Genomic DNA, 11,900 nt, shown 5'->3' with positions numbered 1-11,900 from the left:
TAGTGTCCTCACATTCTAAAGGTAGAATGAGGCTTAGACTGTACACTCAATTTTGCACTGGCTGGTCAAGTCTTCAGGAGAGTTCCATTTCCATTTCCAGGCCCACAGTATATTATATACTCCTGATATTTCAGCTCCATCAAATCTTTCTTCAGAAATGAAGTTAAGACAAAATACATAAAGGATCAAACAATCCTAGCCAATCTGATAATGAGGAGGCCTATAGCCTGTTCAACTTAGGTAACAGTTCTAATACCTAACATCTTTTTTACTTACTAATTCCATGAATATTATACTGAGCCAGAGCAATGTTAAGTACTGGGAATACAAATAGTTGTATAGGATAAAACTCTGCCCTGTTTATTAGATTTAATAAGGCTTAAAATCAGAAAGCATGCTCTATTTTTTGCCATGCAGAATTACAGGGGGAATCTACCATTAACAGGTTTGACTGGCTCTCATCTTTGTACAACAGCAGATTCTTAGTAAGGCTAATTAATGTTTCCAGATGTGAGAACATTATTAGAAGTCCACATTTTTAAGCCATATGTTTGTGAGGCTTATGTATGTAACACAAGTTACCACACGCAGTAGTAGTGGGCAGGGAGAGACAGGACATTTTCTTTAAGACAAAATACAAGGACAAGATAGAACTATAGTTACAGTTGTTCAGGAGGCATTTGGGATAATCAAGCTTCTTTTTTAAAAAAGATTTTATTTATTCATGAGAGACACACAGAGAGAGGCAGGGACATAGGTAGAAGGAGAAGCAGGGGACTCGATCCTGAGACATCAGGATCACAACACCTGAGTCAAAGGCAGACGCTCAAACACTGAGCCACCCAGGTGCCCCTGGAATAATCAAGTTTCTACGCCAACCTGACAGACTTTTAAAAAATACAACATACTTCAAATAATTTCCCAAGATGGACTCTAAAAAATGCACTTTAAAAGGCAACTTCCAAATAAAGCAAAGTTGGAGTTTTTCCAACCACAGTTTCCTTTGATGTCTAATAGTACACCAAATAATTTTGTAATGCCTATTCTACAAGACTATGTTTTTCACTATACTCTAAACCCTGAAGGACTGCCTCTTTCTTTTTTGGTTGTTTGTGGAAATTTCTAAATTTCCAACAAGGAATACAAAATGTGAGCAGAAAGAATCTTTACCTGAGGATTTACTCCAGCAAGAGCCTGCAGCATCTGTTGGATAAACTGCTGGTGTCCGGGTTCAGTGGTTCCGGTCGTGGGACTTGGGTTGTCAGTAGGGGCAGAGTTAGACCCGTTGCTTCCTGAAGAGCCTCCAGTGCTTCCTAATGCCCCCAGGCCAGGAGTAAACCTAGGGAAGCAAGAATTGGTAAAATAAACCTCAGGTCCTGCAATAAGAGGCCAGACCAGGCCCCTGATGGTAAATCATTTATATTTTTAAAATAGTATTAGCCGTTATCTTCTTAAAATGAGCATTTTTAACTTTGAAAACTCAAGTCTTGAAAACAATCTCAACAAAAATGGGCACAATAATACATAAGTATAAAATGCTCAGAAAGAATAAGTAAGTACTATGCACTTTCACAGTCATCCCCAAATGAGCCTACCCTGGGATGAGGCCAGGGGCTTCCGTTGCTAATGTCTGTAAACCCTGCTGAATTTGTAACAAGGCCTGCATTGCTCTAGGATTTGACATTGCCGATAATGTATCAGGATTCTGCATCTAAGGAAGAAAGAAAACAGGTGGTTAACAAAGGAATTAATTACAATCAGTGAAAGTAAAATTTAAATGTTTCTTTGCTACATTTCCAGAGAAAATCTAAAACCTTACTCCCAGACACTGGTAATCCATAATCTTTCCCCAGATAAACACAAGCACCTCTTCCTTGACAGCAAACCTAGAGGGCAAATCCTGAACTAACTTGCTCCCAAGTCCATCATGAAAGCCATTTTTCATAAGGAAAGATAATCAGGAGCTACTCTGGAAGCCACAACTGTTCCCCTTCTCCAACAGAAGACAGAAGTATTATTTCTAAGAGACAACCTCCAACTGCACAATTTGTATAACATGGTAAAATATGGTGAAAGCTACAGATTCTTCCCAACCAAGTGTTATCTGTTGCCGATATAACAATTTTACCAGTAAGATATACTCTAAAACAATAGTTCCAAATTTGAAGTTAGTTTGTGTATTCTAATGTTCAGCGTCACTACTTCCAAACATAACACCACCTGACTGACCAAAAAAGATAGGCTAACATTAACATCATTACAATAGATCAAAGGACAATAACTAACCTTGGATAATAGTTTACAGACCCAAGAATCATTTGTATAATATTTAAACACCCTAGAACTACTAGTTTCAAAACACCAAGACTGACTTCTCTTTTGTCTTTTTAAGTAATAAAATACCATTCCAACCTCAAGGTTTTGTTTTTTTTTTATAATAAAACCTTCCTTGTAGGACAACACTGACAATTTTAATCATGCTAATTCCGAGTCTGAGGAAATGAGATCTACCCCTCAAAAAAAGAAACATTCCATTAATTTGGAGGAATTAAAACATTACAAAGAAACCAAACCTGTGAAGAAACAGAATAGGGTAGCTCCTTCCTGCTACTCGAGATTAGTTAAACCACAAAGCATAACATAACACAATGGAGCACTTCAAAGTTAGTAAAGTGAAAGGAAATGGTTTATGGTATTAACGAAGCATTCCAAATCCTAAATCCTCAAAAGCAAAAACAAAATGGTTCTTTCCTCAGAATTTAAGAAATATGAGCAAAAGGTCAGCAGTGAAATGGGGCTCAGTTAAGATCAAGCCGAATTCTCTGTGAATTGACAGCAGTATCAAACTAACATCTATGGTTTGCTATCAGCCAGAGAAGAGCAAGGAAAATGTTTATCACCAAACTTTTTCAAGCAAATCATTACCGAAGATAGCTAGCATCTTTTCTTACTCACTTGTTGGAGGAAAGTTGGGAGCTGTTGTCTCATTTGTTCTTGAAGCTGAGGATTTCCAGCAAATAGGGGATTATTCAGCATCATCTATGGGGCAAGTGTTCAAACATTTTTAACTGGAAATATCTGAAACAAGTAATGTACCTTGTTTAATAGTCTATCTTCCCCCAAGTGCCTAATCTGGCACTTACAGAGAGGAAGGTAGAACATGAATAAAAAAGAAGGGAAGATACTATCCACAAGAGGGATCTCCAGAAAACAAAACAAAAAAATGAGGCATCTTCTCTCTCAATGAGAATGGTGAGTATGATAATGACATGCAATATCCTAAAAAATAAAAACAATCGTTTTCTTTGGATTTTCCTTGAGCAAAGGAAAATATATGCCCTTAAAAGAAAAATAGGGATAGCTGGCATTCAGAAGGATACAATAACTGCTACACTGACAGAATAAACATAAGCATCAATACATGAAACAATACATGGCTTGCTTAGACACCTCAACACACAAGTGGCAAGCACAGAGAAAAATCCAGATCTGGAACCACTATATCTATCTACCTGCCTACTGCAAAACAGCTAGTATTAGGTCCAGAAAAATAACACTGCAGAACGGCAATCACCCTGCCAGAGAAATGGAGCTGCTAGGTGAAAATCAGTCAAGGACTAGCACCAACAGATCTCTGGGTAAAGTATTAAAATGTGTTAAGACCCGAAAGATATAAATCTGTTTGAGAACACCAAGATTAGCCTCTGGATTTCACCTCACTACCACCAGAGATGAGAAAAGTGGCATGCCTCCTAACATTCACATAGGTGTTAAGAATTCAAGTCAGGGTCAATATTAACGTTAATACCCGAAAATAAGATTATGATACACAATCAGCATAACCAGAAACTAATTCTCATGGCTTTGAAAAAGACGAAAGTTTTATCACTTTCCCAGATGGTATGAAGTCAACTAACAATGATTTACTGATCACCTATTTACCAGTCCAAAGTCTGGAGGGTAAAGTAAAATCATCATTGCCCTCAAGTAGTTAACCATATTTGAGAGCAATTAATTATATGTACACACTAGAAATAGAATTCCACTTTCCCTCCTTTATTCTTACAAAATGAATTATTTAATTTCAACAAAATGAAGAAGTGTTTTACGGATATACAAATATTTGTTTCAAAGTGACCAATAAATTCACAGTAAATAATACCTACTTGATATCAACAAACCTGCTTCATTATTGTCTCCATTAAAATGCTTTTAATTATGAGAACAGATTAATAAAGTTATCACATTTATCTTCCAGGATTCATGTCATTTGAGAAAGCATGACATCTTAAACCCATTCATTCTTTCTCAGAAAATCATTATTTTGTTTGCTTAAGATATTTTTCCTAACTTACCTCACTATAAACAATAGTTTTTATACTCAGACTTTTTTGAATATCTAAAAAACAAAATCAGCATAGAAAAACTACAAACTTTAATTTGCTGATAACCAGAGTATGTTGTAAACATTTCTAAATTGTATATAATAAAAGACATCCATATCTAGCCTTCTGTTAACATTTTACTTTAGAGTGAAAAACAATATATCGAAGTGCTCAAGTCACTGTATAATGTAGTTAGTTTAAATGGCTGGAAATGTGCGTATTAAAATCAAACTGTTTTTTAAGATTTTATTTATTTATTCATGAGAGAGAGAGAGAGAGAGAGAGAGAGGGGCAGAGACACAGGCAGAGGGAGGAGCAGGCTCCATGCAGGGAGCCTGATGTGGGACTGGATCCCAGGTCTCCAGGATCACGCCCTGGACTGAAGGTGGTGCTAAACCGCTGAGCCACTGGGGCTGCCCAAAATCAAACTTTTAAGTGACATGCACATTCAGTGCTAATTAGTCAAACAGACTTTTAAAAACATATATATTTTCCACATTTATTTTAAACAAAAGTGCCATGATCACAGTAAGTTGAGCATTTAATACTAGTAACTCATAATTTTTATATGAATAAGAATATACAAAAATTCAAATACAAAAACTTGTTCTTTATTTCTAATTCTACAAATATTAAGAGGGTAGAAGTTATCTGCTATATACTTGAATCAATATGGTTCCAGACTTCAGAAAACAAAAACCATTTTGTTTGACATAATGAAGAAAGTGATTAAAAGCTTTTAGAATTCTGAAAATAGGAATACACTATAAAGGAAAAGATTTAAAGTCCCTAACACTCTAAGCTTTTAATACCCAGTAAATATAAACTACAGATGATCAAGGTTATTTAACATCCTCCAAGGTTTTTTTTTTCAAGCCCACTGGTTCCTAACCTAGGGACACATCAGAATTGCCCAGGGAATTTGGGGATAGGGGAAATGCAATGTAATTACAACAGAATCTCTCAGGTTAGAAAGATTTTTTTTTTTTTTTTAACTTTAAAGCTCCCAAAGTGACTTTTTTTTTTTTTTTAAGATTTTATTTATCCATGAGAGACAGAGAGAGAGAGAGAGGCAGGCAGAGACACAGGCAGAAGGCGAAGCAGGCTCCACGCAGGAAGCCGGATACGGGACTCGATCCCAATCCCAGGACTCCAGGATCACGCCCTGGGCTGAAGGCAGGCACCAAACCATTAAGCCATCCTGGGATCCCCTCCCAAAGTGATTCTAAGTGTTCAGCCAGAGTTCAGATCCACTAATTCCCCTAGTTATAGTCCTTTCAAAACGAATCAGAAAATGAGTAAATTAATAAAAGACCATCATACTAATTTTGGAGAGGAATCTATAATGGAAAGAATGAGAACACTGTTCCACAAATCTCCCCCTGCATTTTAACAAATGATTTCAGACTATTTTATAACTTCTATTTTTTTTAAAGATTTTATTTATTTATTCATGAGAGACACACAGAGAGAGAGAGGCAGAGACACAAGCAGAGGGAGAAGCAGGATCCATGCAGGAAGCCCAATGTGGGACTCGATCCTAGGACTCTGGGATCATGCCCTGAGCCAAAGGCAGATACTCAATCACTGAGCCACCCAGGCATCCCTATAACTGCTATTTTGAACATGACTATTTCCTCAAAGATTTATATGATCTAATAAACACAAGTATTCCAAGAAATGTATTAACACTGTACTTAATCACTTTCAAGATTTACATTTCACTAAATATCTTCCAGAGAGTCATCCAAAACTTTGTATTCATCTCCTAAATTAACATATATACAAATTAAACCTTCACTTCTTTCTAGCCAATGAATAGCAGATATGAAGCTGTTTTAATTATACATGAGGAAGTTAGTTTACTGCAAAGAAACAAAGTATCCAAAATATTGGAGGTGCAGTTTACCTACTTTTCTAGGTAACACAACATAACCCAAACATGCCAAAATCACATTTGATTAGGCTCTTTCAATTCACACTGCACAGTCCTTTCTAATACAATTACAAACTCACCTGTGCAGCAAGGTCAGGGTTCTGACTTAGTGACTGCATCATGCTTCTCATGTAGGGGGCGGACAACATATTTTGCATAAGTTGTGGGTTTTCAGTTATTTGTTGCAACAAGCTCTGCATTCCTGGTGTGTTGAACATACTAGCTGAAAGTTAAAAAAAAAAAGAAAGAAAGAAAGAAAGAAAAATGACACTGTATCAAGGAAAAAACACATAAACAAAAGTGAAAGTTTTAAAGTACAGTACATACCATGTGTAATTTTAGGAACTACAGATGAGCACACATATTACTAATCAATTGAACTAAGAATTATAAAAGAATATCTCCCAAACTACATGCTAAACATATACCAGTAAAGGAAGGCTTATGATGTTAAAACATTCTGCTTATGTTTCCAATAAAATCACACCTAATGGAAAGGGCTAAGTTCTAAAGTAAACTTAAGAGGCAAAAATTAGGTATGGTCAAAATTACTAACTGAAAAATCCCACATAGTAAATCCGGGCTAACGTTTCCTCTAGGACTGCCTGATTAGAACCACATCCAGCACCTGATACGCTCACACTGAACCAAACCCTCTCTCTTCTCGCCCAGATTTCCTCATGGATGAGCCTCCATTCCACTTTCACCCAGGACTGATACGGAATAAAACAGCAGGCACATTTAACGTATCAGAGCAAAGACTAAGTAAGAACAGTGATCAGAGCCAGATTACCTGGGTTCAAATCTAATTTATGTAATCTTGGGCAAGTTATTTGGCTTCTTCATACTTCCAGTTTCCCCATCTGTCAAATGGAATAAATAGTATCCACTGCATGGACAGGTTGTGACAGCTAATGTGCCTAAGTGCTTGTTAACTTTTTTTAATGAGACCTACTGCTAAATTTATGCAAATTCAACCTTCTATGAAAACTAATCTGTTCAACACATAACCAGATTTTCACTTGCTGACTAGATAAACTCAAATATATTCTCAAACTCATTATACGCAAACTTAACTCCTTAGTTTTTTCATTTCCCTCCTGCTCTAACTCCAGAGTCATTTTATCAGGCTTAAAACATTCAACAATTCCCATTTATCTTTCTGGTTTATTAGAGGTCTTTTGGGATTTTTTTGGTAATCATTCTTTTTTTCCTATTTTCTCAAGTTGTTTCAATTAGGTTATTTTCCACATCCTGGAGTCTAAGAATATTCTAACACAAGTGTTGAACAAACACTACCTGCAAAGCAAATATGGCCCATGACCTGTTTTTGTACAACCTACAAGCTAAAAATGTTTTTTAAATTTTTGAATGGTTAAAGAAACATTGTGAAATGTGAAAACTATATGCCATTCAAACTTCAGTGTCCATAAATAACATTTTCTTGGAACACAGTCTTGTTCACTTGTTTACAGTCCACAGACACCTATACCTAGTAGTTCCCATGAGGCTGTGGCCAGCCACCCCTCCCCTGCTACTGCAGATGCTGCTGAATGCATCACACACCACGGGGACTCAGTCACACCTCACACCACACACATCACTATAGCATGTTGTTATTTTTTTTCTCTTAACTACCAGAACATACCAATCACATAAGCACACAAAGAAAAAGAGTTGGGACTATAAAAATTGTGCTTCTAAGGTACAATGGAGCAAGGGTTATTTTATCAAATGAGACAGCAAAACACTATTTTATGCAATAACATGAAGGAATACAAAATACTTCAACATTGCTAGACTAAGCACTCATCACAGTATTCCCAAATCAAGAAAACAAAAAATTTAAAATGCAGCCATCTACTCACAGATTTCTTTACAAAAATAAAAAATGAAAATAAGGCTACAACCAGTAAAGTTTTCAAGTGGCTTCTTTGTTAGCCAAAAAGAAAAGCAGGATACTAGTAGTGATTAATTGGCATACTTAATGAAATCTTGATTGCAGCAGCCAAATACAAATCTGTCCAGAAAAAATAAACTCGTTTAAGTCTCTCAAGGAGAAGAGTTTCTCAAGAGTAAAGGACACTGAGCTCACAGCATCAATATTCAATAAAAAAAACAATGGAAATTATTCTGTGTGGTATTTGTTCTTAATGAGTTGACAGATGTTAGTGTTTAAGGAGTCAATGTCAAGCTTAAAGTGACTGAAAAATTAGCCTTTGTAAACAGTCTGCATAGAACTACACACAAAACTATTTTCGAAGTCCAGAAAACACTAATACAATGCATCCTGAAACAGAATCTGATAAAATGTGCCTATCTGATGATGATGAAAACATATGTGGAAGACTGAAAGGATTACTTAGACAAATACAGAAAGCTTATAAAAATATAAAGTATTTAAAAACTATGGTTATTCACAGTCTTATTAATCAGTAGGTAGACCGGAAGATATTTTGAACTATCATGTTATCCAACCAGTAGGAATATCAATGGTGAATACCATTTCACTCCTGTGAACTTCATATAGTCAATTCCATGAATTTTTGTCAGAAATATTCTGACTTGCCCAACCACACACCACACAGCAGCAATTTAATGGCTTAGCAGAGGTAAAGTTTTTGTTTTGTAGGAGGTAAAGTTTTACTTTTTTTTTTTTTTTTTTAAGCTAAAGGCTAAGACTGAAATTCTTCTGAACCACTTAACCACCATAACCAAACACCAAATGACTCTGGAAATTACCTTTTGCTAGAGACTTTAGTAATATTTCCCAATAAATTCAATCCATATAATTAGAAGGCAAACAGCATGCAAACAAGTAAAACTCATACTGTAGTGATTGTGACAATAACAAATTATTCAAATGACAATGTTAAGCTGCTTTATACATTCTCTTGCTGTCAAAAAGCTGAAACAAGATCTCCATTCCCACAAATTTACAGTAGGTATATATTTTTAGTTCATACTACTGTTCCAGCAGCATTTTTTGGACCTCAATGCAAGTGCAAAGAAAATTTCCACATTTCAAAATTCACTTAACTGTGTAATTGAGGTCCTACCACCAAACATTCAATTGCAAGTGATCAGACCTACAAATAACATGTTAAAAGCAATGAAGAATCTAACAATCCTATAAATGCTTCCAACTGATGACTATGCTATTAAAACCACATGCTTTTGGAATGAGTACATATTTAAGTAAAAACTCATTATATATTATACTAACAGATGAACATAATTTGATTCTGACAACAGGAAAAACTGTGAAAATCAATTAAGTATTATCCCTAAAAAAGAATTCCATTCCTATCATTCATAGATATATATATGAAACAGTATTATACTCAATTATTATTATATTTTCACTTATCATAATGTGTTTTCTCATAGTATTCTCAACTTTGCTCTTGGCCTGCAGGGCCTAAAGTATTACTTGACCTCTTGCAGGAAATTTGCTGACTCCTGCTCTAAGATTTCCTTACCTTCTAGAGTAAATGCTTACAGGGCAAAAGAGGAGTCAAGAGTTTTATCTTTATAGGTATATGTGGGTACATACATGTGTATGTAACTGCAAAAAGTTGAGTAAAAACACAATAGTGTACACTATGCTAACAAATCATTAGGCTAGCAGAGTCTTTTCATTTTTGCTGTTTTTTGTTCTCTTTTGATAGACACAATAACATGAAATCAAGCCATTAAATAAAAAATCTGAATTAAAAAGTTACAAAACTGATTTTTTACAAAAGTTGTTACCATAGATAACCATGTTATAATTTAAAACAAAACAACAACAATTCTCCTATCAGGAGATCTGCCTAGTCTTTGCTCTGTCTGGTCTGAGATCTTTGAAATGTGAATAAAGTATCTCTCTCAAATGATAATAAGAGTCAAATAAGCAGTAAGTAAGATACAGAGCAGGATAATTGTTTTGCTGATTTAAAAACGGTATTACTTCAGATGTGAACTAGACTTACTATGGTGATCATTTGGGAATACACACAAACATTGAATCATTATACCGTATATTTGAAACACTATGCCAGATATAGTCCAATTTTTTAAAATGGCAATACTTCCATTTTTACAAAATTTGTATTACATTCAAAAACTTCATGAAACCCACTATAGTCTATAAAGAATATATCTTGGAGTGACCACCAATGACTTCCCCTATTATGATTTCTTCTCTCAGTAATGACCTTCCTAAAAATTCCTCATCCAGGGGAACCCTGGGTGGCTCAGTGGTTTAGCGCCTGCCTTTGGCCCAGGGTGTGATCCTGGAGCCCCGGGACCAAGTCCCACATCGAGCTCCCTGCATGGAGCCTGCTTCTCCCTCTGCGTGTGTCTCTGCCTCTCTGTGTGTGTGTGTCTCTCATGAATAAATAAATAAAATCTTAAAAAAAAAAAAAAAAAAATCCTCATCCAGCACCTCACCTTTCCACTTCCTCCGCCAAACACCAGGTATCTTTTAAAGCACATCCAAGTCCTCCTCAACTTTAGGAAGTAGCCCCATGCTTTCATTTCTTCTCATTTCCATGCTAACCACTAGGACTAAAACCATTACTCTAGCTACATATTTTAGATTTAAGTCTTAGCATCTGAATAGCTGACAAAAGGATTTCTATTTATTAAGTCCAGTCTACAGAGAAATGATCAAAAGTAAATTTCTAATCTGTTCACACATCAAAATCTCCAGCAGCTTTATGCAAACATAGATCTTAAAGCCACTGTGAAGATTCTGATCCATGAAGGCTGAGGTTAAGACCTGGGAATCTGATTTTTAACAAACCTGGCAAGTGCTCTGATGCAGCTCACTTAGCCCTGGTCCCAGGACTGGAGTTTGAGAATCCACTGATCTAGAATACAAACTAAAGCCAAGAAACATGTGCTCCAGTAGGAAGTCCACAGGTAACTATATTCCCTCAGCATTCTTGCTGTTGAAATGAAATGACCACCTACTACTTCTCCCAAAACCATTTTATGAGAACGGAAAAACACACCACAATCTCTGGAAATCTTCAGTAACCCTTTAACTATAATGCACACAAGTGATTAATACTCATCACTATATATTCAAAACCCATTTAAAAACCTGCAACATGAAAAGATAATTCATAAAAGCTACTTGACACACACAAAAGCACAAAAATTAAAAGCATAAAAAAGTGTTTTCATTATTCAAAGAAGGACAACAAAGAAAAAAATGAATTGTTATGAGCCTACCTCCTACTCCAGGCCCCAAATTTGGCGCAGATGAACTCTGCCCAGAAGTGCCACTGGCAGCACTACCACCAGTGCCCCCGACAGCGCTGGTGGTGCTACTGGAAGCTGATGAACTCTGGGAAGCTTGTGGAGCCCATGGATTGGGCAATGGATCTCTATTTTCTGTACGGGAAGGTTGACTACCTTCACCTGAGGATGTATTGCTCACTAGGGAAGCAAATGGATTACCACCAAACTGTAATAAAAGACACAAAAATCATAAAGAATAAACTTTTGTTTTAAATAACAGATATGGAACTCTTTTCTTAATGAAAACTGTATTTCCCATATAAAGGTACCCTTCAATCACACACATA

The 11,900-nt window shown here is 35.9% G+C and overlaps 1 protein-coding gene across 2 annotated transcripts in view; it reads right to left on the bottom strand.

Annotated features, from left to right (window-relative positions):
* UBQLN1 (ubiquilin 1) overlaps window positions 1-11,900 on the bottom strand; it is a 44,912-nt gene that overhangs the window by 2,648 nt on the left and 30,364 nt on the right. The window contains exons 6-10 of one of the 2 annotated variants that reach the window (XM_072836828.1): window positions 11,545-11,779; window positions 6,402-6,544; window positions 2,956-3,039; window positions 1,596-1,711; window positions 1,171-1,339 (exon numbers count right to left, since the gene is read on the bottom strand). In XM_072836828.1, coding sequence (XP_072692929.1) covers window positions 1,171-1,339; window positions 1,596-1,711; window positions 2,956-3,039; window positions 6,402-6,544; window positions 11,545-11,779 — 747 coding nt within the window. The remainder of the gene's footprint in view (window positions 1-1,170; window positions 1,340-1,595; window positions 1,712-2,955; window positions 3,040-6,401; window positions 6,545-11,544; window positions 11,780-11,900) is intronic. The other variant, XM_072836839.1, reaches the window with a different exon arrangement.

The sequence above is a fragment of the Canis lupus genome, chromosome 1, assembly GCF_048164855.1.
Source record: "Canis lupus baileyi chromosome 1, mCanLup2.hap1, whole genome shotgun sequence".
Taxonomy (NCBI): domain Eukaryota; kingdom Metazoa; phylum Chordata; class Mammalia; order Carnivora; family Canidae; genus Canis; species Canis lupus.
Note: the sequence above shows the minus strand (reverse complement) of the source record. Positions and strands in the feature narration are given on the sequence as shown.